The sequence below is a fragment of the Lynx canadensis genome, chromosome C1, assembly GCF_007474595.2.
Source record: "Lynx canadensis isolate LIC74 chromosome C1, mLynCan4.pri.v2, whole genome shotgun sequence".
Lineage (NCBI taxonomy): Eukaryota > Metazoa > Chordata > Mammalia > Carnivora > Felidae > Lynx > Lynx canadensis.
Window position 1 is genome coordinate 2,044,617 of NC_044310.1, and position 25,377 is coordinate 2,069,993.

The window sequence follows — 25,377 nt, forward strand, 5'->3', positions numbered from 1 at the left end:
CGGTTGCAGCCTACCGGCGTCCAGGAGCTCCCAGGAGCCTCCTCCAGCCACCAGGCCCGTGGCCAAGGTGGGGCGTTGGCTGTGGGTTTCCTTGTGCAGGGACCCTCACCGCCTTCTGTCCATGGGTGCTCTGAAACGGGCTGGGGTGATGGTTACAGGCTGGCACCCTCCCTGTTATCCTGCCCAGACCTCCCTGACATGTCAGAGCCCACCCCATGTCCCAGCAGCTCTCCGTGGAGTAGGGGAGGCCACCAGGAGGGGGTGTGGCAATGTGGCTTGTGTCACTCAGGGGGCCCCTCCTTACCCAGGAGGGCTATCAATGGGGGCTGTTGGCCTAGGCCCCCTGTGGGTCTTGGGGGTCACCCTATGAACCCACACAGCTTCTTGGTAAGTGTTCTTGTGGGAGTTTCTCTAGGGAGGAAGGCAGTCTGTGGCCTTGGGTAGGTCCTCAAAGGGGTCCATAACCTGAGAGAGGAGAGAAATGTGGCTCTGAACACACACGCACGCACACACACACACACACACACGCGGCAAGCAGATAAAAGTGGGCTATAAAAAAAAATCATTTAAAAAAATAAAAGCCCCCCCTCAAGGCCCCGTCTTCCAGAATCTGTTGTAACAGATTCGCCCAAGCTGGTTAACGGTATTTGCGGTTTGCAAGATGCTACACGTCCCTGGAAAATGACAGACAACCTATTATCACCTCTCCACTCTCCTCCTGTCCAAACCTGCCCATGCCGGGCACCCAGCTGCCGGGGAGCGGGTGCGAGGAAATTAACAGCCACGGAGCCTCGCCTGCCACCCGCCACCCTCTCGCCTGCCACCCCCGCGCCGGCCCTGCCAGGCCCCAGGCTCCCAGCCAGACAGGGCCCGTCGAGGACTCTAATGGGGGGAGGGTCCGGTGGGGGAGGGCAGGGATGGGCAGACACCAGCATTTGGGCAAACCGTTTCCTGCAAACACGAAGGGATACATGCATCTCGGGGCAGGCAAGTCTGGACGGCTCTGTGTCAACAGCCGAAGATAAATAAGATTTTATCAGCTCAGAATCTGTTGAAACACATCCATCTAGCGGTTCTAGGGAAGGAGAGGCAAGAGGGAGGGAGAGGAGGCGTCTTCACGTGACCTTCTCTGTGGACCAGGCGGGACCCAGGAGTCTTCCTCCCCACCTGCCCATGCCTGAGTCCCAGGAGCTGCGGGAGGAGGGAAGGAGCTGGCTGGGGGGTGGGGGCTCACGCCTTCTTAGACACAGGCTACCCCACCCTGACCCCACCCTGGGTTTGGCCACCCCACGCCTCCCCCCTCCAGGCCCACCTCCCGCCCCTGTAGCCCAGCAGCTGTGCCCCTGCAACATGCTGCCAAGTGTAGGGAAGCCTCAAGGCATCCCTCCAGCCTGCCGTTCGCTGTTCTACCAGGACCGGGCTAGACATTTGTGGCTTCAATCCCCGCAGGGGTGGGGTGGCTGGTGTATGTGCCCACGGCCATATTATCAATCATCTTGGGGTGGCACTAGACTAGGGACACCCCTGTGGGGAGTGGGACCAGGCCCAAGGCTGGGGGTGGCCCTGCCAGGGACGCAGAGGGAGGAAGCGGGGGGCCCTCTCTCCTCGCCCACCCTACGCGGCTCCGGGCTCCCAGCCCAGCCTGGTCCGGCGCGGGTACCACGGACAGCTCCCCGCGGCTCCTCCCCAGGGCGGGGCGTCCTCCGCGCGCCCCTCCGTCCCCGCCCTTCCTCCACCCCGCGCCGGCCACGTGTCCCTGCGTTTTCCTGGGACCTCCTGCGGCCCCCTGACACGGAGAGCACCCCCGGGCGCCCCCATCCCCGCCTGCCGGCCACGCGCCCCTGCGTTTCCCCCGGACCTCGGGGCCTCGGTCCGACGCCCAGACACGGACACCGAAGGGGCGCCCCCACCCCGCCGGCCACAGGGCCTGCAGAGGAGGGCTCACAGAGTCTCCGCTGGTCAGGGGCCTTGAAGCCCCGCCCCACCGTCAGGACAGGCCTGCGGGGCTGCACCTGGAGTTCTGCTCCCTCCCTGCTGGCTGATGAGCCAAGGCCCCTGGGCCTTCGGGGGCCAACAGACCCCATCTCAGGCCTTGGAGGGATCACGAGGTCAGAGGACTTACTGATGGGAGCCGCTGGGTAGTCGCCCCAGAGAGGGGACTGGAGGGCCTGCTCGCAGAGGGGCGGGGAGCCGTCCGGCCTGGAAGTGACACTGCACACTGGGCCATGGCCGACGGCTCAAGGGTGTTAAGTGTGGTCAGCCAGTGGGCCGCCTGCCCAGCCTGGGAGACGTCTGTCCAGTGGAGTATAGCATCCCGCTGACAAGCACCAGAACCTGGGGGCCAGGCCTCAAAGGCCGTTCTCCTCTTGACGCTTTCAGGCGGGAGCCTCCAGTAAGTCCAAATTCTTCTGAAGGCTGAAGGGGCCTCTCAGCCCATTTTCTTTCGTGATTCTGGGGCCTGGCAAACGATAGGCACCCCACAAACACTGCTGCAGGGATGGCCCTCTGGACCCCGGTTGCCCCTATCATTGGTTCTGTTCGGGTCCCTGCAGTCCAGCCGGGGCTCACAGTTCCCGGGGGGCCTCCTCCATCAGGAAAACCCCCTGGGTGACTGCTCTCCTGCTGAGCCTCTCCGAGGGCCTCCAGGATGCTTGCCTAGCAGCTCCCTGCCTGAAAACACCTGCACACTTGTCTGAGAGCCGGGGACCTGTTCTGAAGCCTCACTGTGGGTCGACAAGAGAGCGGGGTGCCGAATTGGCACCCGGTGTCTGCTTTGGGCCGGGCAGGCTGCTGCTGTCCTGGGCAGGGGCACCCAGCTTATCCCCCAAACTGGTGCTTCCGGGAGTGAAGGGGCAGCATTTGTACTGATGAGGACATCGGAGGTCAGCAGTCACCCCCTGGGAAGCAGGACTGAGCCCCACAACAAGCAGGCTGCCCCCACTCCCTGAGCCCTGTTTTCTGCTCTTCCCAGAAGGGCCTCAGCAACCCCCCCTCCCCAGGGCTGTGTGTGATCATTCTTTCCTGCACTGTAAGCAGGTCTGGGCACTCTGCTTCTCGCCAGAGGTGGGGGTCCCAGGTATGGGGTGGCAGGCTGCACTGGGCTCCAGGGAGCCTGGCGAGTGGGAGGGGGCGGTGAAGCCCACGGCATCCAGTTTCCTTCTGTGACGGGGGTGTGAGGGGCGGGTACTGAATTCAGCGCCAAGGGAAAGTTGAACAAGGTCCAACACCCCGAGAATGCCTTGAACTCCACCCCAGGGATGGGTGTTTCCAGGAGGGAGCCCCGGTCAGCTCATCAGGGGAGGGATGGCTCACACTGTGGGGCCAAAGGCTGTGAGGGCACCGGTGACCCCCTGCTCTGGGGCTCTGGGTAAGTTCCATCTCCCTATGTTTCCCACCCCTTGCTTTTTGTACACTTGGAGTAGCTGAGGGTCCATTGTGTCCCTTGGTGGCCAGAGGGGGGCGCTCTGGAGGCCAGTGGGGGCCTTACCTTAGCATGTGAGGGTGTCGGGGCCCCCCAGCTTCCTTGGCAGAAGCGGGCTGTGACCTGCCCCTTCTCTGGCTCTGTCATCCATGTGTCCGGCCTCAACTGCCCTGACTCTAGCATGGTGGGTACACTTCCCGCTGTGAACCGTGAGCCCCAGCCTGTGGTCTCCAGTCCCCTGTGGTGACCGGACCCCAGCTGGGCACCTGTCTGAAGCGGTGTCTCCTGGTACAGTACGGTGTCTCTGACCCCACCATGGTGGGGTGTGATGGGGCACTCTCCGGACTTTGTGTCTGGGGTGACTCCAGGTCACCGGGGACTTGTGGGGGGGCAGGGAGATTGTGGGGTGGGGCCAGGAACCTGAGACCAGCAACACTGTCCCTGGGGGAAGGAGGCACGAGGAGCCCCAGACGGGTCTGCCCAGAAGCCAGTCAGCTTGGAAACTAGTGGCTACCCCTGTGGTCACCAGCAGGGTCTCCTGTGAACTCATGTGAGGGTCCTTGGGTGGGCGACCTGGTCCCCCGGCCACTGCCCCCAGAGGCCCCTGCCAGGGTCAGGAAGGGCATCATCTGACCCTCCCTGGGCAGGGACCCTGGGCTGCAGGTACTAGGGCTTTGAGGTCCCCGGTGGCCCATGCCACGCTGCAGAGCTCAACCCCTCAGACTCAATGTTTCACATTCTTCTTCACTCGATTGAGAAACACATCTGAAAAACACTATAAAACTTCCTATTTTTAAAGGGTAGGCTTTGCAAGCGCTCTTGCTGGGCCCTGGGGGCCTACGGTTGACAGCGATGGGGCTGTGGGTGGGGAGGAGCCGGGCTCGACAGGGCACCCCTGGCTCCCAGCCCCCACTCTCCATCAGCTTCCCCCTTCCCCGGCCTTTCCTGGCCTCACCCGTGAGATGGACGTAATGGTGCCAACCTCTCCAGCCAGCGATGGCGGGATGAAAGCCGTCTGCTCTCCGTGCCCAAAGCGGCCGGTGCTGCCGAGTGGGCGAGGGGATGCGGGGAGGGGCGAGACTCCTGGCTGGGGGTGGGGTGCAGCTGAGCGAGGGTGCCGAGCCGGGGCCTCAACCCTGCCCCCCGATCCCCACCAGTACTCCCCGCTGCTGAAGAAGCTTTACTGCCAAATCGCCAAGACGTGCCCCATCCAGATCAAGGTGTCCACCCCGCCGCCCCCGGGCACCGTCATCCGGGCCATGCCCGTCTACAAGAAGGCAGAGCATGTGACTGAGGTGGTGAAGCGCTGCCCCAACCATGAGCTCGGGCGAGACTTCAATGAAGGTGAGGCCCCCGGCCCCGTGCCCAGCAGCCAGGGCACCCCGGGAGGGAGGGCTCGCCTCGGGCGTCCGTGATTAGAGACAGCAGGGGCTGACAGCGTGGACCCGGCAAGTCCCCTCCCCAGCCCCTTTTCCTCCCAGCTGTACTTGGGGCCTGGGGTGCAGGTGCCCAGGGACAGTGGTCAGCAGCGATGCTGGGCCAGGCACCCTGAGGGCATCAGGGCTGGTGGCCCGAGCCCCACCAGGCTGGTGGGGCTGGCCTTTGCGGTCCCCAGTCTGCTGCGATGTGCCTGGCACAGGGGTGACCGGGCCCCGGCCGGGCAGCCCCCTGAAGCGGTATCCCCTCCCGGCAGGACAGTCTGCTCCGGCCAGCCACCTCATCCGCGTGGAGGGCAACAATCTCTCACAGTACGTGGACGACCCTGTCACAGGCAGGCAGAGCGTCATGGTTCCCTACGAGCCCCCACAGGTAGGTGGGGGCCCCTGCAGTTAGCCACGAGGGTGAGGGTCCGGTCACGGAGCACTCATGTCACTTCAGATGGCCAACCCACTGTCCCCAGCGCCTCCGGGTTAAGTCTTGCTGTGGAGCAACTTCTTCACCTCCTGCCCCCACCCCCAGCCCCTGGCGCCTGGCACTCATTTCTGGTCACTTCTGTGCAGGTCTAGGTGGGACCCCCCTCGGCCTCTCTGGCTACAGGAGAGAGGCCTGGAGATGAGGGTCCAGGCCAGAGGTGGGCAGTGGGCGGGGCGGAGAGCTGTGGGCGGGGCTCTGCTGTGACCTGAAGGCAGCAGAAGGTTCTGGGGCTGCTGTGAGGGCCCAGCCAGAGAAGCTGGGGGTGGAGCCAGGTGGGGGTGGGGGTCTGAGCAGTGACGGTGGGTTGGGGGTGGGCCCCGGTTGGGCCCGTGGGCCATGCTTCCACGGGTGAGGGGGCACAGCGAGCCCCACCTTTCTTCTACCTGGCTCTGACCCCTAGACTCCCCAAACTGTGATCAGTTCCCCAGACCCCCAGGCCCCAGCCCTGCACCTGGCCCCTTAAACCCCCAGCCCCCAGGAAGGGGTGTGACCACCCTGCACTCCCTCCTCCCTTGCCCTACGTCACCTGCCAGGAAAGCAGGGCTCTCCTGCCCCCTGGTGGCTTCTGTGTGCCAGCAGTTTGGTGAAAGTCCAGGTTTGCCTAAGCCAGTGACTGCGTTTTATATCCTGACCCAGGGAGACCATGACACCTGCCCATTTTGTGGTCCTGGGATGCCCAGGAGTCAAGAGCCCTGGATTCCTTGTGCAGCTGTCCACAGACTCCCTGGGAAATGGACACATGTGCTGGAGATGGGGGTCCACTCAGATGGCTCTGGTCCCTCTCTCTGCCAGAGCAGTGCCATTCACCTTTCTGCCCACGAGAGCCTGCCGCACGCAGAACACACCTTTGTGCCCACAGGGACCTGTACACATGCCCGCTCACACCCAGCCTCCAGGGCTTGACCTCCAATCTATGTTAGGAGACGTGGTTGGGGCAACCAGACCACAGGACTTTGGGCTTCCGAGAGCCAGCACAGAGCATGGCACTCAGTGTAGTGCATGATTGGGTGGGTAGATGAGAGGTATAAGTGGATGAGTGGTAGGAAGGAAGGAAGGAAGGAAGGAAGGAAGGAAAGAAGGAAAGAAGGAAGGAAGGAAAGAAAGATGGAGGTGGAAGAATGGGTGGATGGATGGATAGATAGGTGTAACTGGATGAGTGGTTGGAAGGAAGGAAGGAAGGAAGGAAGGAAGGAAGGAAGGGTGGATAGAAAGATGGATGGATGGATGGATGGATGGAAGGATGGATGAATGGATGGAAGGAAGGAAGTATGGGTGGATGGATGGATGGATGGATGGACAGAAAGAAGGAAGGATGGATGGATGGGAGAAAGGAAGGAAGGATGCATGGAAAGAAGGAAGGAAGGAATGATGGATGGAGGTGGGTCAGTGCATGCAGGTGAATGGTTGGATGGATGGGTGGGTGCACAGAAGGTAAATGCATAGAGATGGAAGGATGGGTGGATGAATGGATAGATAGGGGTAACTGGATGAGTGGTTGGAAGGAAGGAAGGAAAGAAGGGTGGATGGATGAATAAAAGGATGGATGGAAGGAAGAATGGGTGGACGGATGGATAGAAAGATGGATGGATGGAAGGATGAATAAAAGGATGGATGGAAGGAAGGATGGGTGGATGGATGGATGGAGGTGGGTCAGTGCATGCAAGTGAATGGTTGGATGGACGGGTGTGTGGACAGAAGGTAGATAGATGGAGGTGGATGGATGGATAGATAAGTTTAACTGGATGAGTGGATGGAAGGAAGGAAGTATGGATGGATGGATGGATGGATGGATGGACAGAAGGAAGGAAGGATGGATGGATGGATGGATAGAAGGATGGACAGATGAATGGTGGATGGATGGGTGGATGGATGGATGGATGGACAGAAGGAAGGAAGGATGGATGGATGGGTGAAAGGAAGGAAGGAAGGAATGATGGATGGAGGTGGGTCAGTGCATGCAGGTGAATGGCTGGATGGATGGGTGGGTGCACAGAAGGTAAATGCATGGAGATGGAAGGATGGGTGGATGGATGGATAGATAGGGGTAACTAGATGAGTGCTTGGAAGGAAGGAAGGAAGGAAGGGCGGATGGATGGATGGATAAAAGGATGGATGGAAGGAAGGATGGGTGAGTAGATGGATGGATGGATGGGTGGGTGGAAGGAAGGATCGGGTAGGATGGATGGATGGATGGAAGGAAGGAAGTAAAAATCGGATAGGATGGATGGATAGGATAGGATAGGATAGATGGAAGGAAGGAAGGAAGGAAGGAAGGAAGGAAGAATGGATGGATGGAAGGAAAGATGGGCGGATGGATGGATGGATGGAGGTGGGTCAGTGCATGCAGGTGAATGGCTGGATGGAGGGGTGGGTGCACAGAAGGTAAATGCATGGAGATGGAAGGATGGGTGGATGGATGGATGGATAGGGGTAACTGGATGAGTGCTTGGAAGGAGGGAAGGAAGGAAGCATGGATGGATGGATGGAGGTGGGTCAGTGCATGCAGGTGAATAGCTGGATGGAGGGGTGGGTGCACAGTGGATGGATGGAGGTGGATGGATGGGCGCATGGGTAGGTAGACGGGTGGATGCCAGGGACCACAGCGCAGGGGCCTGCCTCTCCCCCAGGCCCACCTAGAGTCGGGGCCTGGCCCAGAAGCACCCACCACGGAGGGTGGGGCCCGCATGCTGATAGCACTGCTTCCTCCCCTCTCCCTCTCCCGTGTGTAGGTGGGGACAGAGTTTACCACCATCCTGTACAACTTCATGTGCAACAGCAGTTGTGTGGGGGGCATGAACCGGAGGCCCATCCTCATCATCATCACCCTGGAGACCCGGGAGTGAGTCTGCTGGGCTCGTGGGGGGGGAGGGGTGGACGGGGACCTGGGGCGGTTTTGCTGGGGGCTCGGCATGCAGAGGGGCAGGGTGAGGAATGGTGCTGGCGCTGGAGGTGAGTTTCAGAGGGAGGGCTCCCCCTGGCTGCGAGGGCTGCCGGAGCAGGGCCTGGGATTTGGGAGGACGCAGGGGACCTGGTGTCTCAGAGTGGCTGGGTGCTCAGCCTTGGTCCCCTGGCTCCTCAAGACCCCGCCGTGGGGGCCGAGGTGGGTGGCGCAGGCCCCCCGAGGCTCACGGTTCTGGCCGTGCCCGCCCCGCCAGCGGTCAGGTGCTGGGCCGCAGGTCCTTCGAGGGCCGCATCTGCGCCTGTCCCGGCCGAGACCGCAAGGCTGACGAGGACCACTACCGCGAGCAGCAGGCCCTGAGCGAGAGTGCGGCCAAGAACGGGGCCGGCAGCAAGCGCGGTGAGTGGCCTGGGCTGGGGCGTGGGGGCCCCCTGGGACTTCAGGGCCGAACGTGCCTCGATGGGCGTGAGCCACGAGGCTGCCGGGGCTCCGGCCCCATCCAGCGTGGGCCCCGCCTTGGGTTTGCCCCTCTTGAATGGGCTACTGGTCTCTGGGCCCATCCACGCCGCACGCTGGGTGTCAGGGGTCCTGTGGCTTCATCTGCAAGTGGCCTGCCTCCCCTGCCTCCCCTTGCAGCCTTCAAACAGAGCCCCCCGGCCGTCCCCGCCCTGGGCACCAACGTGAAGAAGAGGAGACACGGGGACGAGGATGTGTACTACATGCACGTGAGTGTCCTCCGTCTGTGACGCCCAGGCTGGGGCGGCCGGGGAGGACGCCACGGGCCACCAACTCGTCGCATTTTCTAGTTCTCCGAGAACGATCGAAGCCCCATGTCTGTTGGGGGTGCAGAGCCCCGGGGAGGGGAGGAATGGTGGGCGCTCACTGGGTCCCGGACCTGCTCCTGGGGAAGGGGGGAGAAGGGGTTCCGGGGAGCCCGGTGGAAGAAAGGGCGCCTTGCTGCACGAGCACCTGTGCAGAGGGTCCCCCCGTGTGTACTCAGGTGCGGGGCCGAGAGAACTTTGAGATCCTGATGAAGGTCAAGGAGAGCCTGGAGCTGATGGAACTGGTGCCACAGCAGCTCGTGGACGCCTACCGGCAGCAGCAGCAGCAGCTTCAGAGGCCGTGAGTGCGGCGCCCCGAGCCCCAGGCCCCCTATGCCCCCTATGCCCCCAGGCACCGGGACCCCCACCCCCCCCCCTGGCCCCGGGCCCCCTACCCCCCCAACTCCGGACCCCCCTATGCCCCAGCCCAGGACGCCCCCCCTAACCCCCCAGCCCCGAGACCCCCCTAACCCCCCAGCCCAGGGCCCCCCCTACCCCTCCAGCCCCGGGCCCCCTACCCTCCCCCAGCCCCAGGCGCCCTGCCCCACTGAGTCCTCACTGGGTCCCAGACCTGCTCCTGGGGAAGGGGGAAGAAGGGGTGCTGGGGAGCCCAGCCCCAGGCGCCCCACCCCACTGGGTCTTCACTGGGTCCCAGGACCCCCTACCCCCCCCAGCCCCGGCCCCCACCCCACCCCCCCTGCCGGCCAACACCTGGTGGGAAGTATGGGGCCACTTCCACCCGCCAGGACGGGCATCCAGCTCCCCTGCTTGGTGCCCCCCTCCTCCTGGAAGCCTCCCGTGCTCGTGCTCAGTGGCCATCTGGGCTATCCCTCCACCTCTCCCGCAGGGGGGCCTAAATGGCCGCTGACAGGAAGGCAAGGAGGGCAGGTCAGAGCACGGCCGACCCGCTGGCTGACTCTGGTGGCAGGAGCCGGCTCTCCCTCCCACCCACCCCAGGCCGGGTCCCGGGGGACGGCCAGCGGCCGGGTGTGGCCCGGGTGTGGGTGGGAGTGCTGGGCAGGAAGGGAGGCCCCCAGCAGCCCGGGGCATCATGTGGAGGTGAGCACAGGGGGACGTGGCCGCCTGGGCCTCTCACCAAGAGCTGTCGCTGTCTAAGCAGGAGCCACCTGCAGCCGGCGTCCTACGGGCCCGTCCTCTCGCCCATGAACAAAGCGCACGGGGGTGTCAACAAACTGCCGTCCGTCAACCAGCTGGTGGGCCAGCCTCCCCCGCACGGCTCGGCGGCCGGGCCCAACCTGGGGCCCGTGGGTGAGTGGCCCGGGCCGTGGGGGCGCAGAGCGGGCCGGGGAGGCACACGGCAGGGGGTCTAGCTCGAGACACTTCTGCACAGCTCAGGGCTCTCGAGGGCAGCCCCCCGCAGCAGCCCCTGCCCACGGGCGGGGGGCACAGCCACGGACAGCCCCCCGTGTCCATCGCCCACCTCAGGGAGGTCCCGGTCACGCAGAGCGTTGCGGGGGGCGGCCCGGCCCAGCTGGCTCTGACTGTCCCACTTGCCCAGGCCCCGGGATCCTCAACAACCACAGCCACGCCCTGCCGGCCAACGGCGAGATGAACAGCGGCCACGGCGCCCAGTCCATGGTCTCGGGGTCCCACTGCACCCCACCCCCCTACCACGCCGACCCCAGCCTGGTCAGGTACGTGGGCTGCTGCCGGGCCCTGCCTCGAACCCACTGACCTCAGCCCCTCGTGGCCGCCGGCCAGCTTGGCCCCCAGCCCTGCGGGCAGTCCCTGCCTGCTGTCCTGTGTGTCCTCACATCCACTCTGCCACCACGAGGACAGACACGGGCGGAGGAGAGGTCAGGAGTGAGAGTCCAGCAGGTGCCGGGGGAAGCACAGACACAGGGTTCCGTGGAGGCTGAGCCCCGGGGTGAGCACCTGGCCCCCGCCGGGCTCCCAGCCGGACAGAGCAGCCGCGGGCTTGGAAGTTACTGCCGCTTTATTTCCCACGTTGTCTCTGCAGTTTTTTAACAGGATTGGGGTGTCCAAACTGCATCGAGTATTTCACCTCCCAAGGCTTACAGAACATTTACCACCTGCAGAATCTGACCATAGAGGTAGGAGCCCCGCCCGCGGACCCAGAGGCCAGGGCCCTGTGCCAGGGCAGAGCGGTTCTCCGCTTTGTGGGCCACTCTTTCCTGCTCTTGCTGAGGGAGGGAGGCACGGGGGGGGGCAGAATCTGGAAAACCCTTGTTCCCACGACTGAGCTCAACCAACTCCCTCTCGTCCGGCTTCCTATGGAGTCAGCTCTGGTGAGAGAGTCGTGGGTGAGCTGAGCTGCTCAGGCAGTGTCTGGACGGGACGCCCGCCCGGGGCCCCTGGCAGCGGGCCGCTCACTTGGACTTGGCTGTGAAGCTGCTCTCAGGCACCCAGCGGCCCGGCTGCCTTTGATTTGGGGGACAGGCTATTTCCAACTCTCCAGAGTTGTGAAGGTCAAGGCCGGAAGGGTCTTGGAGCTGGCGCGTCTCAGTGCCACTTACTGGGGGAGAAACTGAGGCCCAAAGAAGACAAGTCACACCCGCGCGTCCTGGGTTCAGATTGTGCCAGGCTACAAGCATCCTGGGCACCGTGACCAAACAGCCGTGGCTCACCTCTGGGTCGGAGGACAGTGCCAGCACTGAGCCCTTCCTAAACCACGGAAGACCGCACCTGCTCGCAGCCTAGGGCCACCTTGAGCTGTAATGTACTGTTAGCCAAGGGAGGCGCAGGCCTCAAGAGCCCAGAGAGGCAGAGGCCACAGGGGACACTCCAGCCCGGGAGCCCCCGCCCCCTCCCCGCCTGCCGTTCTGTTCCCATCCAGTTTGCCCAAGGCGCTGGGGCCACTCGCTCAGCCTTGACCATGTGCTGTGTCCACCGCTGCCCTCCGCCTCCCCCATCCCCACTGACCCCTTCTGGCCCAGCTCAGTGCATGTTAACCCCCCGTCCCCGTGTGACCCGCCTGCCTCGCTGGTGCGGGGAGGCCCCAGGGGCTTGATGGTCGGCTCCGGTCCCCGCAGGGGCCGGCAGCCCCCAGGGCGTGCAGTGGAGGCGTCACAGAGCCCAGGAATGACTTCACCCCTGCACGGGGGCGCGCGCGCGCGCGCACGCCGCTTCTTAGCTCCCCGGTCACCTGGCAAATGCGGCGCCGCCGGCGGCTCCGTTGTCCCACCGCCAGGTCCCGGAAGGGCGCCTTCGGGGCGGGGCGGGGCGGGGGCGGGGCCCTAACGGCGGCTCTTGCAGGACCTCGGGGCCCTGAAGATCCCGGACCAGTACCGGATGACCATCTGGAGGGGCCTGCAGGACCTGAAGCAGAGCCACGACTACGGCGCCCAGCAGCTGATCCGCTCCAGCAGCAACGCGTCCGCCATCGCCGTGGGCAGCTCCGGGGAGCTGCAGCGGCAGCGGGTCATGGAGGCCGTGCACTTCCGCGTGCGCCACACCATCACCATCCCCAACCGCGGGGGCCCGGGGCCCGACGAGTGGGCGGACTTCGGCTTCGACCTCCCGGACTGCAAGTCCCGGAAACAGTCCATCAAAGAGGAGTTCACGGAGAGCGAGATCAACTGAGGGGGGCCGGGAGGGCGCGGCGGGGTCCCCGGGCAGCCTCGCGGGGTCTCCTCTTCCTCGTTTTCACAAACTGCCTCGGGAGGCAGGACCAGCAGGCTGTGCCGGGGGAGGGGCGAGGTCCACCCCGCGGCTCCCGGAGGGCGGCTGGCGCATCTGGACGCGATCTGGGCGGGGGAGGGTCGGCCCCCCCGGAGCCAGCGCCTTCCCCACCTGCCCCGTCCGTGCGTCCTCCTCCGGGCTCTGCGGCTCCCAAGCGAGATGCTCCGGGGACACAAGGATCGCCTCCGCTGGCTGACGGACTGCCAAAAAGTATTTTTCGATGTCTTTTGTTTCCTGGCAACGAGCGGCCCCGTGATTGTGACCTAAAACACGTTTATTTTGGGGTCAGCGCTCCAGACCCTGTCTCTGCCGAGGCAGGGGCCCTCTGCTGGACTTGAGGGTCCGTCTACCCCTCACACTTCAAACCTACTGCTACCTTCCACTTCCCGCCCCAAAACGAGAACCGGAATTTCCCCGGACTTGGAGCCGACTGGGGAGGAGGGTGTCTCTCCTTGGAGGCAAGGAAACTTCTGGTCAGTTGCCACCAGCCAACACCCAAGCCAACACCACCGGCCACGGCCAGAGCTCTCCAGTGAGCTTCTCCGCACAGACACGGACAGCATGCTCCTTGGACTACTGGAAATTGTCAATATTTGATAAAAAGATACCCTTTGTACTTGGTGGGTCAGCTTTTTTTTTTTTTTCTTTCATTCCTAACATTCCCTTCAGGGTTCAACCTGGCGGGCATTCCTGGCATCCCCGGGTCTGTCTAAACAAGCTGGACTAAGAAAGCAGAGGGCAAGCCAGGCAGGGGCCGGCGGCTGGACAGGAGTATGGAAGAACGGGGCAGGTCCGGCCACTGTTTGGCTGGGAGGCTCTCCACTTGGGACACTTCCAGTCTGGTGGCTACTGTGGCTAGTTGGGGGTAGGGCTGTGGGTTGCCTTTCTCGGGGAGAGCCCCTCCAGCGGGGAGGGAGCAGTTGGCAGGAAGGCGCACCTGTTGGGGGCTTGGAGGGAGGCGGGGGCAGGAATGAGGCCGGTTTCATTTGTAAGGAACCTCCTGAGCCTTTGTGGCCAGAACCCTGACAGACCCAGCGCACTGCCCAGGGCAGGAGACAGGACAGGAGAGACGTGGGCAATGGGTAATGAGGCCAACACCCCCGGTGGGATAAAGGGAAGCCTGCCTGATGTGTGAGCCGAGACAAGCCTTGGGTGCGGCCACACGGCACTTCCCAAGCACAGCCCGGGGAAGCCTCCAGGCCAGGGGAGGGTGTAGACGACGCAGCCCTAATCGTCCTTTGGGTCTGTTCTCGTTGCCATAAACCGCCCAGAAGATGCCTCCCTCCCTCCCGGGGAAGACAGGACGGACTCTCTTCAGGCTGCGTGTTCAGAGGTGTCCCCTGGGAGCGGGAGCACCGTCCCCCTCCATGCTGAGCCCAGACCGCGTTAACACGCCAGCTTCTTTCTTAGCTGTCCCCACTGGGAAGACGGGGGGCCGGTGTTCCTTGTTTCACAGTGTTTCTCGGAGACTGGCCAGCAGGGGGAGGGAGCCCCACAGGCTCTGAGCCCATCCCGACTCCCCGAAGGAGCCCGGAGCCAGCTCCGTCCCAAGCTCGCTCTCCGGCCGTCTCCAGACAGGACTTCATCTTGGAAAGTCACGCCTGTACATGTCTACGGTCTACACTTACGTGAAAGTGCGGTGTGTGCAGACAGGAGTGCCTGCGTCTAGGGTAACGCGGCCATCCTCCCCCTCCACCTCCCCATCCTCTGGGGAACCACCTTCCGGGGTGTCAGAGTCCCCCCCCCTCGGGCCCTAACCTCCGGCCAGGGCTCCGGGGCCACGGGACCAGCTCATTCCAACGGGCAGCAGGCTCTGCTCACCAGAAGGGGTGTCCGTGCCCACAGGGACCTGCAGTCCGCCCAGGGTACACCCCTACTGCACTCACAAGAGCCGTGGACTCAGGACCACGGCGGGTGCGTGTGGCTGCCCCTGCCCCCCATCCCCCGTTTCCTCACACCCCCTCCCCCTGAGGCTGGGGAAGGAAGTACACTGCCCGTGCCATTTCACAGATGAGGAAACTGAGGCTAAGTCTGGGGTCTCAGGCATCACAGCTGGGCTGGAGTCTGGCACTTGCTCCGGTGGCCATATGCCTGAGCCCCCCCACCGTGTGCCCCCTTGCCCCACCTCAGGAGTTGGGGACCCGTCCCTCAACTCGCTGGGGTCCATGAACCTGGGCGCAGCCCTCTGTCTGCTCCTGGAGGCCAGAGTCCGGTAAGGGAATGCCACAGCCCACCCCCCACCCCAACCTGTGTGCCCCAGAGAGGGTCAGCGCGGGGCAGGAGGGGCCCCAGCTGTACCGGTGCTCGCCAGACCCCGCACACGGTCCTGGAGCCTTTCTCCCACTGTGCTGGGGGAGGGGCACCTTGGGAGAGCAAAGCCAAGAACTCACGGCATGGAGGAGAAGCTCTGTGTGCTTAGAGGAAAACGCAGATCGATCGAGGGGAGTCACCATCCCTGGGTTCCAAACTCTGGGTCTACAAAACTCAAAGGTTCAGAGAAAATAAACCTTTAAGGTGTGAAGAGGTGGGAGGGACGCTCTCTCTCGCAGGGGAGCATTCTGGAGAGGGGGGTGGACCTCTCTTCAACACCGACACCAGCCACTCTGGGGCGAGAAAGCGTGCCGTTCCCCCCACCCCACCCCCGCCCGCCCCAGGGCCCCAGTGTACGACCACCAGGGACAGGCCAGGGTATCAGGTCAGTCGCAGACTGCCACGTCTCTCCATAGGCTAAAGCACTTTAGCGCTTTAAGGCTAAAACAAAAACAAAAAAACAAAAACACCACCCATGTTTTTAATGTAATTAATCCTTTTCAAGCAGTATTAATGGATCTATTCCAATGATATTAACTTTTTTTGGTAATGTAATCTTGGGAAGACGTGTTATTTTTTTAGCTGTGTTTTGGTGGGAAGTTTTGTTTTTGTAACATAATAAAGCCAAGTTCCGAAGGCTGTCTCTGAATAACTCCGCTAAGACAACAGCACGCACGAGCAGCAGCTCCTGAAGCCCCCACGCCAGGCTTGAGCAGCGACCCCCACCCCGCCCCGTCCAGGGTTTCTCCCGTGTTTTCAGTGGGAGGAGCCCGCGGGCGCCCTCCTCCCCAGGGCTATGTGCTCAGCGGGTGTCCGAGGTCACACAAGAACGGCCTCAGGGCAAACTCACGGCTCTGTCCTTGCAAAGCTGGTGAACCTCGCAGGCCTGACTTGGGCCTCGGCCTGCCAACTGAGCCTGGAAGAGTAGGCTCATCCGAGCTCCGTGGGGGCCGAGAGGGGGGTCTGGACTTCAGAAAGGTCACGCGGGGCCGGGGAGGTCACAAATTCCCTCCCAGCAAGCAGCCTGGAGTCGAGCACATTCACGTTTCTCTGCAAAACTTAGGAAAAGACGGCAGAGAGCTCACGTGTGTTCAACTGGGGCTGGGCCCACGCGGGCTTGTTTCCATGCTTCTAGTTCTCAGGTTTCTGCATTTCAGAACTCGAAGAGTCAGGGGCGCTGCCCCAGCAGAATAGGGCTCTCGAATCTGTTCAACCTGGAGGGAGGTCCAAGTCTTTTTAGACCTCGGGCGGAAACGAAGCACAAGATAAAAGGGACAAAGGCCAGATAGAGCCATGCCCACAGTCCTCTGGCACACACCGAGGCAGGGACACCACATGAAGGCAGGTCAGGAGAGGCCAGGTGGGGCCAGGAGAAATCAGGTGAGGCCAGGAGAGGTCAGATGGGACCTGGAGAGGCCAGGTGGGGCCAGGAAAGGCCAGGAGAGGCCAGGTGGGGCCAGGAGAGGCCAGGTGGGGCCAGGAAAGGCCAGGGGAGGTCAGATGGGACCAGGAGAGGCCAGGTGGGGCCAGGAAAGGCCAGGGGAGGTCAGATGGGACCAGGAGAGGCCAGGTGGGGCTAGGAGAGGCCAGACAGGACCTGGAGAGGCCAGGTGGGGCCAGGAGAGGCCAGACGGGACCTGGAGAGGCCAGGTGGGGCCAGGAGAGGCCAGGTGGGGCCAGGAGAGGCCAGGAGAGGTCAGATGGGACCAGGAGAGGCCAGGTGGGGCCAGGAGAGGTCAGATGGGACCAGGAGAGGCCAGGTGGGGCCAGGAGAGGCCAGGTGGGGCCAGGAGAGGTCAGACGGGACCAGGAGAGGCCAGGTGGGGCCAGGAGAGGCCAGGTGGGGCCAGGAGAGGCCAGGCGGGACCTGGAGAGGCCAGGTGGGGCCAGGAGAGGCCAGGTGGGGCTAGGAGAGGCCAGGAGAGGTCAGATGGGACCAGGAGAGGCCAGGTGGGGCCAGGAGAGGTCAGGTGGGACCAGGAGAGGCCAGGTGGGGCCAGGAGAGGTCAGATGGGGCCAGGAGAGGCCAGGTGGGGCCAGGAGAGGCCAGGTGGGGCCAGGAGAGGTCAGGTGGGACCAGGAGAGGCCAGGTGGGGCCAGGAGAGGCCAGGTGGGGCCAGGAGAGGTCAGGTGGGACCAGGAGAGGCCAGGTGGGGCCAAGAGAGGCCAGACGGGACCTGGAGAGGCCAGGTGGGGCCAGGAGAGGCCAGGTGGGGCCAGGAGAGGCCAGGTAGGGCCAAGAGAGGCCAGGAGAGATCAGACGGGACCAGGAGAGGCCAGGTGGGGCTAGGTGTGGCAGCCTGGGCCCCAGCTACACCTTTCTGGTCGGGCCCATTCATTTTCTTTGAGCAAAACCTGTTCAACCCTCTCCTCAGTTGTCATCTGTTCCAGGGCCCACTGTGGCGGGCTGAGCGGAACGTGCCCTCGTCCCATCACAGAGACAGGAATCCCAACACACCGACACCTCTGAACTGGAAGGGAAACAAGGCTCAGGTTGTTTAAATAAAGGCAGCTTCTGAGGAGCCAACACAGCACGGCAGTTTCCCCACGAGGGCGCCTTTAATATCCTCGCTCAGAAACTTTTGAAAAGTAGGGTATGAGCGACGCGTCCAATTACTTTCAAACACATAAAACACCTCCAGTATGTCTGCGGTGTAATTTAAGAAGAGATCTGGGCTCCGAGCAGACCCGCCACTTTGCAAGGCTCTCTTGTTCCGGGAGCGTCCACACCACCCCTATGTAGCTGCGGAAAAGAGAAGACAGGGCCTGCTTCTGAAGCGTGTTCCCCGCCCCTCGGGAGGAAAACGGTGTCCATTCGCACCCCCACCCCACCTCCAAAGGGAGCCTATATTCAGGCAAGAATAGCAAACAGCAAAGTGGGCTTTCACACGGTGTCAGGATATTTCGTCCCATCTCCCAGGACAGTGCTGCGCATTATCGTACGCAGACACACGTCTCCACGGGTTCTCCAAGACATCTGTCTGGTTTTTAGTATTTTTATTTGTTTAAGTTTATTTATTTCGGGAGACAGGGAGCAGGGGAGGGGTGGAGAGAGAGAATCCCAAGCAGGCTCCGCACGGTCAGCGCAGAGCCCGAAGCACAGATCCCGCGAACAGTGAGATCACGACCCGAGCCGAGATCAAGAGTCCGCCGCTCAGCCGACTCGGCCCCCTAGGTGCCTCGACTGTTTGGTTTTCAAATACTGCTACCACTGCTCAAAACGCCCCAGTGAGACCTGCAGCCTGCCGCTTGCACGTGACATTTAGTTTCGAATATGCCCCACCAACCTCAGCTCTGCTTTCTAGAATCCACACTATCAACACCGGTCTACACCTCAGGCACAAGAGAATAACCGGAGAGAAAAAGGGCTTTGGCAAAACGAACTGCAAAAACGCTGGCAGCGAGCACGCCCGGCTTCTGGCTCTAACGAAGCACGCAGCCCGGGTCAAGCCAGAGGACCACACAACGCCACAAACACAACCCTGGTAAGATTTTCAGAGTAATGATGTGCTGAGCTCCCTCAGTGATCACTGAGCTGACGGTGCTGGGTCTGGGCTGGCAGGGGGCCCGAGGGAGGTCCCGGGGACATGGCGACATGCTGGGGGCTGGTCACATAGGTTGTTCAGTTTTGCAAAAACGCGCTGAGCTCAGGCACCTGTGTACATGCCGTGTACCAATGTGCGTTCTCTGTGTGTGTTATGCTTCAGTTACAAGGGTGCAAACTCTCCTAAGGGAGCCACCAGGAAGACAGCACCATAGATCATCTGAAACTACAATCTGCCAGCTTGCCAAAAACCCACAAACTTTAAACCTTTACACACATGCTTAGGTGATGAAAACGAGACTAGTACGTACTATAGCATTCAGCCGAACCCTTTCAGAACGCTGTGCGCTAACGAGTCATGATTAAGCCTTCTTAATGCGTTATTAGGAATGGATTTCCCATTAGGAGTAGTTAGGGACTTGGGAGAGGCAGGTGGGCAGGAACTACAGGCGCTACAGCAGGCCTGGCGGCCGGGGCGCACCAGCCAGCTCCGGGTCAGCAGGCACCGGGAGGGGCCCTGCCCCCCTGTGGCTGGCTGGGCTGCACCTGACACCGGCCGGGCTGCTGCCGTTGGTGGCAGCGGGTCCGGATCGCTGTCACTCCCAGTGTTAGGCTCAGCTGCTGGAGACACCGCTACCTGACAAGGGCTCACGTCCCCCCCCCCCCCGGCTGTGAGTTAGGGAGCAGGGCTCTGCGTTGAGAACACCTCAAATCCAACCACAGGGCCACTGTGGTCCGAGCCTGAACTACTGCGGCGCCCCAGCCCCCGCCCCCGCCCCGCGTCTCCCCGCCTCCTTCTGCCCCTGGGCCGCCACCGTGGGGTCTTCCGAAGGGTGCAAGGACCTGCTGGAACAATGCTTGCAAAGCTCCAGCCGGGTCAGTCAGCCTTCCATGCGCCACCCGCAAGGGCTTCCCAAGGACCGAGCCACGGAGCACCACCCGAAGCCTCTGTGCCACCTTGTTTCTGGCCCTCGCTACCAGCTCGCTGCACTCCTGCCAGCTCGGTGGCTTTCCTGTTCCTTGAACAAGCCACAGGGGGCCTACTTCAGGGCTTTAAGAGGATTTAGCTTCCCCTCTGTGCAGATACCTGCACAGCCCGCTCACCCATTCGGGTGCCCGCCCCAGTGGCCGGACCCTCTTCAGAAGCCTCCCCACCCTCCTCTTCCCCGCCCCGCGTGACTCGTCTTCGTGGAACCGAGTGGCGCCGACGTTCCATTGTACTCGTGTTTGTCCACCGAATTCAGCAGCTCGGAACGAGGACTCTGCTGCGCTGGGGGCCGTGTCTACAGCGCCCAGAGCGGTGCCAGCCCGGGCAGGTGGTAAGGGAACATCTGTATCCTGCTCTCGAGCCCCCGGCGCGCCCAACACTCCTTCGCGAAGGAGGAAGCCAGCGTGCTTGCAGCCATTCACCTCCGAAGGAGCGCTCGCGGCCACACCCCACCCCACGTCGGCCGGGCAGAGGCGGCCAGGGGACCCGGCCCCGAACGACCAGGCGTCAGGCCTCTGACGGAAGTGTTTGCTCGGCCAGCTTTGAGGGCACCGCCGGCCTCTTCACTTGGAGAGCAGGAAACACGGAAAGGGGGCCGGCAGGGCAGACGTGCCACGGCTGGTGGAGGAGCTGATGGCACGGGGAGGGGAGAAGATGCCCAGCGCAGACGCCCGAGCGGCCGACGGGACGACCCCCACGACACGAGGTCGGCGTGGGGTGCGCGGACCCCTCCCTCAGGACCGGGTCCCAGTGCTACCCCACCGCCAGCCAGAAGCGCGCCCTCCCGCGGGAAGACGGCGCCCGGGCCCCCGGGGGCGGGAGGGGGTCGAGAGGCAGGGACCGCAAGGACGCCCGCAACCGGAGTGCGCCCGCCGGCGAACGCCCGTTGATTTAAGGCCTCTGAGAACCCCGCATCGACCCGGAACCGGAAGTGCGGGGAAGGTCAGCAGCAAGGTCTAGGCGTGAGGTGTGGCTCTGGACGCGGGGCGGGGCCCGGGCGGGGCGGGACAGAAGCACTCCTTGAAAGGACGGGGTTCCGGACGCGAGGGGGGGAGAGGGGCGGGGTTAGGATGGTGGGGCGGGGCCGGGGGGGGCCGGAGCGCCTGGAAGGGCGTGGTTCTGGACTCGGGGCGGGTTTTAGGATGGTGGGGCGGGTCTGGGGGCCGGAGCACCTCCTGGAAGGGCGTGGTTCTGGACTCAGGGCGGGCGGGGGCGGGGTTTAGGATGGTGGGGCGGGGCTAGGGCGGAGCCCTGGGCTCGCGGCTGGGGGCCGGAGGGCGTCCTGGAAGGGCGTCGTTCTGGACTCAGGAGCGGGCTCTGGGCGAGGGCGTGGAATGACGGCCACTGTCTCCAGGTCCCCGAGGCCCTCACCTTCTGGCGGTGGCTCTGTGCCTATTTCCCTGCGGAGCCTCTTCCCCCACGAGATTTCCTTGATCAGCGACAGGGCTTTTTCACATATTAATGTCTATCTTTGCAAAACTTGGCTTTCCAATTAAAAATTTTTTTAATAACCATAAATCATAGGCTTTTGGGGCACCTGAATTTTGCTCGGGTTTTGTTAACGGGGTCACTGAAACCCCCAGGGTGCGGGACTCCGGCACCTGCGCGAGCTGTGGGGTGTCTCACTAGCTGAGCAGGGCGCTCCTGGAAAATTGGCTGCTGCGGGAGACCCCGCCAGCGTCCACTCGCTTCCAAGATACATTATCCGGTGTCTCCCAGTCGGTTAGCCAACTCCCTCCGATTTTCGAGAAAATCTAGTCCTTTTCTTGCAAGGTGACTGTACCAGAAAGGTGACTGGTTTACGTGTTGGAATCACTGCCCCAAGATAAGTATTCTATTTAATACTGACTTCTCTAATGATTGCCACCTTGGGTTAAAGGTTATTAAATAGGCTTGTTTTATAAGTTTCTATTTAGCTGCACAAGTAATCTGAAAGCATTTTGAGGTGGTGAATTTATTTTTTTAAATAAAAGTTTCTTGCAAAGATCATATCATGAATTTCCTTCAGCCCGCAAGAAAAGAAGTCATCCGACCTCCACTCCCACCCCACTAAAAGCTTGTATAACTGGGATTTTGTCTCTGTGTCGTTAAAGATGTCCTGAGGAGGGCTGGGAGACCATCAGCAGGGAGCCAGGCTTCTCTCTCTCGTCTTGCTTTCTGTGTTTTTTCTTAAAGATGCTATTTTTAAGTAATGTCCACACCCAACGCGGGGTTCAAACTCGCAACCCTGAGGTCAAGAGTCGCACATTCCACTATGGAGCCAGCCGGGTGCCCCCTTCTTGGTCTTTCTTGGCCAAATGGTTTCATTCTCAAGGCCAACTCCTGGTGTGGAACTTTGGACATCCATCTTTGCTTGAAAGATGGGAGAGTGGAAGGTAACAAGATCACAACTCGAACCTCAGCGAGCCTCCACGGAAAGACCTCTCCGGAGACCCAGTGGCTTCTTTGGCACAGCTGCGGAATGTTGTCTTAACTAGGTTAACCCGTGCCAGGCGTAAAACCCAAGTTCTGTTAAAGGAGAGAACACCTGGGTGGCTCAGTCGGTTCAGCGTCCGACTTCGGCTCAGGGCATGATCTCGCGGTCTGTGAGTTCGAGCCCCGCTTCGGGCTCTGTGCTGACAGCTCGGAGCCTGGAACCTGCTTCAGATTCTGTGTCTCCCTCTCTCTCTCTGCCCCTCTCCTGCTCGTGCTCTGTCTCTCAATAATAAATACACGTTAAAAAAATTTCTTTAAATGAATAAGCGTTGAAAAATAAATAGCAGGATACTGGATAAGCAGCCGTCCAATCGGGATGTGATCCCGTTTCTAGATTTTGAACTCAGGATGCCTTCCTGGGTCATATCTGAGTGACAGTAAAGGTGAAGACCGAGTGTCTCAGGATGAAGTGTAAGCTCCACAGGACCAGAGACCTCACTGCGCTGTCCCCAGCCCCGGAAACAAGCCCGACATTTTTCCTGGCTGTAAATATTTCCTGAACTGAAGTTTAAAATAAGCTGGAATATCCTCCGCTTTTACTGCATTTTTCTTCAAAGTCCTTGAAGCCAGAAACGGTACTTCATTCAGCCAGACATTTTTCAGGCACCTGCTATGTACCAGGCACCTTCCTGAGGCCGGGGAATCAGGTCTGGAGAACTCCCTGAAATCACTGCTGCTCGACCGAAGGCAGTTCTGATGGGTGGTGAATTGCGTCTCCCCCAAATTCGCATGCTGAAGTCCTGTGAACGTGACCTTCTTAAGAAACAGGGCCAGTGCGGATGTATTTGGTTAAGACGAGGTATACTGGAATAGGGGGGCCCCCTCTTCCAAGTGGCCAGTGCGCTTATAAAAAGGGGAAATTTGGACACAGGCGCACAGGAACAACGCCACGCAAAGATGAAGCAGAGGTGGGGAAGGTGCTTCTACAGCCACGGATCCCCAGAGGCTAGGTAGGGAAGAGGCTGGGAACAGAGTCTCCCTCCCGGTCCTTAGAAGGAGCCAGGTCTGTTGACGCCTCGATCTTGGACCTCAGAGGTGCGGGAGAACAACCCCGTGCTGTGAGCGCCCAGCCTACGGTGCTGTCATGGCGGCCCCAGGAAACCGGTACATGAGAGTCACCCTTAGGGATTCTGGCTGCATCCCCAAAGCTCTTACACCTTCCACAGAGGCACTCCCCAGCAAGAGGAGTCCAGGCCCCAAGAATCTGGCCTCCGCTGCTCTTTGAACAAGCCAAGGTCACTCCCACGTCCAGCTGATGAGTTGGTCTCTGCTGGCGATGCTGTTCCTCCCGATTTCCCCGTGGTGGACTCCTCGGCGTCTGGGCCCCGGCGTCAAGGGGAACAGCCCACCTTCTCCAACCTGCCCACAGCACCTGCCATTACCGGCTCCCTCCCTCGACCCCCGCGCATCTCCATCGGAGCCCTTACCGCGAGCCAAATGCTCCTGTGCGTCTGCGCCTCGGTTTTTGTTGTTTCCTCTGCTGGAGCATGAGAAACGGGAGAGCCAGGATTGGGCTGCCGTCTTTCCATCCCAGTGCCCGGAAGCGCGTCAGGCTCGCAGGAGATGCTCAAGCCACGCAGGGAGCCGGGTGGTACGGCGTACTCAGATTGCCTCCAACAGGTGCCTTAGGACCTCAGGGCACGTGGGCTTGCATTCGGCCCGTGACCACCCCGAGAATTCTTCTGGGTCCTTCCCAACCCCTTCTCATCCTGTCGCCTCTCCATCTGCTGGAGAAGGAGGGAATGGTCAGGGATGGTTAGAGGAGAAGAAAAGGACTCTCCCACGCCTTTTAATAAGCTTTTGTCCAAGTTCATGTATTGTTGAGACAGAGAGACGGAGAGAGCGAGCGGGGGAGGGGCAGCACGGAGCCCGATGCAGGGCCGGAACTCACAAACCCTGAGATCGTGACCTGAGCCGAACCGACAGTCGGACGCCCAGGTGCCCCTCTTCCACACCTTTTAAAAAGTTATTTGTTAAATAAAATTGGGGCAAAAATATAAAGAGCACAAAATTGACCACTTCAAACGTACTGCTCCGTGGCATTAGGGCACAACATTCCCCCTGTGGTGCCGCCGTCATCACCGTCCATCCCCAGGACACTTTCCGTCTTGCAGACTGAGACTGAAACTCTCCGCCCTAAACGCTAACCGCCATTCCCCCTCCCACCTTGGGTCTCGAGGAGTCTGACTCCTCTGTGTGCTGCGTGCGTGTGGCATCACACAGGGTTTGTCCCTTTGTGCCTGGCTTCTTTCACAAGCATAATGTCCCCGGGGGCCATCTGTGCTGTGGCAGCCATCAGGAGGTCCTGCCTTCTCAGGGCTGAGTGAGATTCCATTCTGTGGATCTCCTCTATCGTGTTTCTCCATTCGTCCGTTGATGGGCATTTGGGTTGCTCCTGCCTTTTGGCAACTGTCACTAATGCTGCTGTGAACGTGGGTGGGCAGACATCTTCTCTGCCTTTTTGTTTTTAATTTTTTATATTTATTTGTTTTTGAGAGAGAGAGGGAGCACCAGCAGAGGAGGGGCAGAGAGAGAGAGAGAGACACAGAATCCGAAGCAGGCTCCAGGCTCCGAGCTGTCAGCACAGAGCCCGACACGGGGCTCGAACCCATGAACTGTGAGATCACGACCTGAGCCGAAGTTCGACGCCCAACCGACTGAGCCACCCGTGTGCCCCTGTTTCCCCTTTTTATAAGGACCCCAGTCAGATGGCTCAGAACCCACCCTCATGACCTCTGTAAAGACCCCATTTCCAAATCAGGCCACATCCTGAGATTCTGGGGGTTAGGACCTCAACAGAACTTTCTGGGGGTAACGGTCGCTGTGTGTCCCCCACCCCGTTGCAACGCAGTGCACCAGGTGGTGTGCTTGGGCGGGGCGGGGGGGGGGGAGCATGGCCACACTTCCAGGCCAAAGCACTGCTAACCAGGGGCCCTCGGGGCTCCCACCTCCTGCCTCCGACGCTGGTCACGGAGGTGGAGCCTCCTCAGCCTGGGTCCCTGACCAACAGACAGAGACTCTGTCCTCGACCCAACTTTAACGGGGCCCCTCTGAGCCCTCTTCTCGCCCCCGAGGCCCCCATCCTGGCCTCCCCCATCCATGTTTGGCCAAGTCAGTTTTAGCAAGAGTCCTGCAAGGCCAGTTTTCAGAGTCCCTGGCCCCTTGTCATCCAACCACACCCCTCTTCTTCCCCTCCCTGTGCGTGAGCCCTCGGCCTGCCCCCGGAGAGGAGCCCCCACTCTTGCCGCCCCGCTTAGCAAGGTCCATCCACGACCCCCTCAGGCTGCTCCTGGGCTGGGGGCCCCGCTCACCTGCCGCATTCAGAGTTGAGTTCAATCTCTC

General features: G+C 61.6%; 1 protein-coding gene across 3 annotated transcripts in view; it reads left to right on the forward strand.

The window, feature by feature from the left end:
* The window catches only part of TP73 (tumor protein p73), a 63,573-nt gene extending 47,909 nt beyond the window's left edge, over positions 1–15,664 (forward strand). For all 3 annotated transcript variants that reach the window (XM_030328310.1, XM_030328308.1, XM_030328313.1), the window contains exons 5-14: positions 4,579–4,765; positions 5,115–5,230; positions 8,065–8,174; positions 8,491–8,633; positions 8,871–8,959; positions 9,235–9,356; positions 10,176–10,324; positions 10,575–10,710; positions 11,037–11,130; positions 12,293–15,664. In XM_030328310.1, coding sequence (XP_030184170.1) covers positions 4,579–4,765; positions 5,115–5,230; positions 8,065–8,174; positions 8,491–8,633; positions 8,871–8,959; positions 9,235–9,356; positions 10,176–10,324; positions 10,575–10,710; positions 11,037–11,130; positions 12,293–12,619 — 1,473 coding nt within the window. In that variant the 3' untranslated portion in view covers positions 12,620–15,664. The remainder of the gene's footprint in view (positions 1–4,578; positions 4,766–5,114; positions 5,231–8,064; positions 8,175–8,490; positions 8,634–8,870; positions 8,960–9,234; positions 9,357–10,175; positions 10,325–10,574; positions 10,711–11,036; positions 11,131–12,292) is intronic.
* The last annotated feature ends 9,713 nt before the right edge of the window (positions 15,665–25,377 follow it).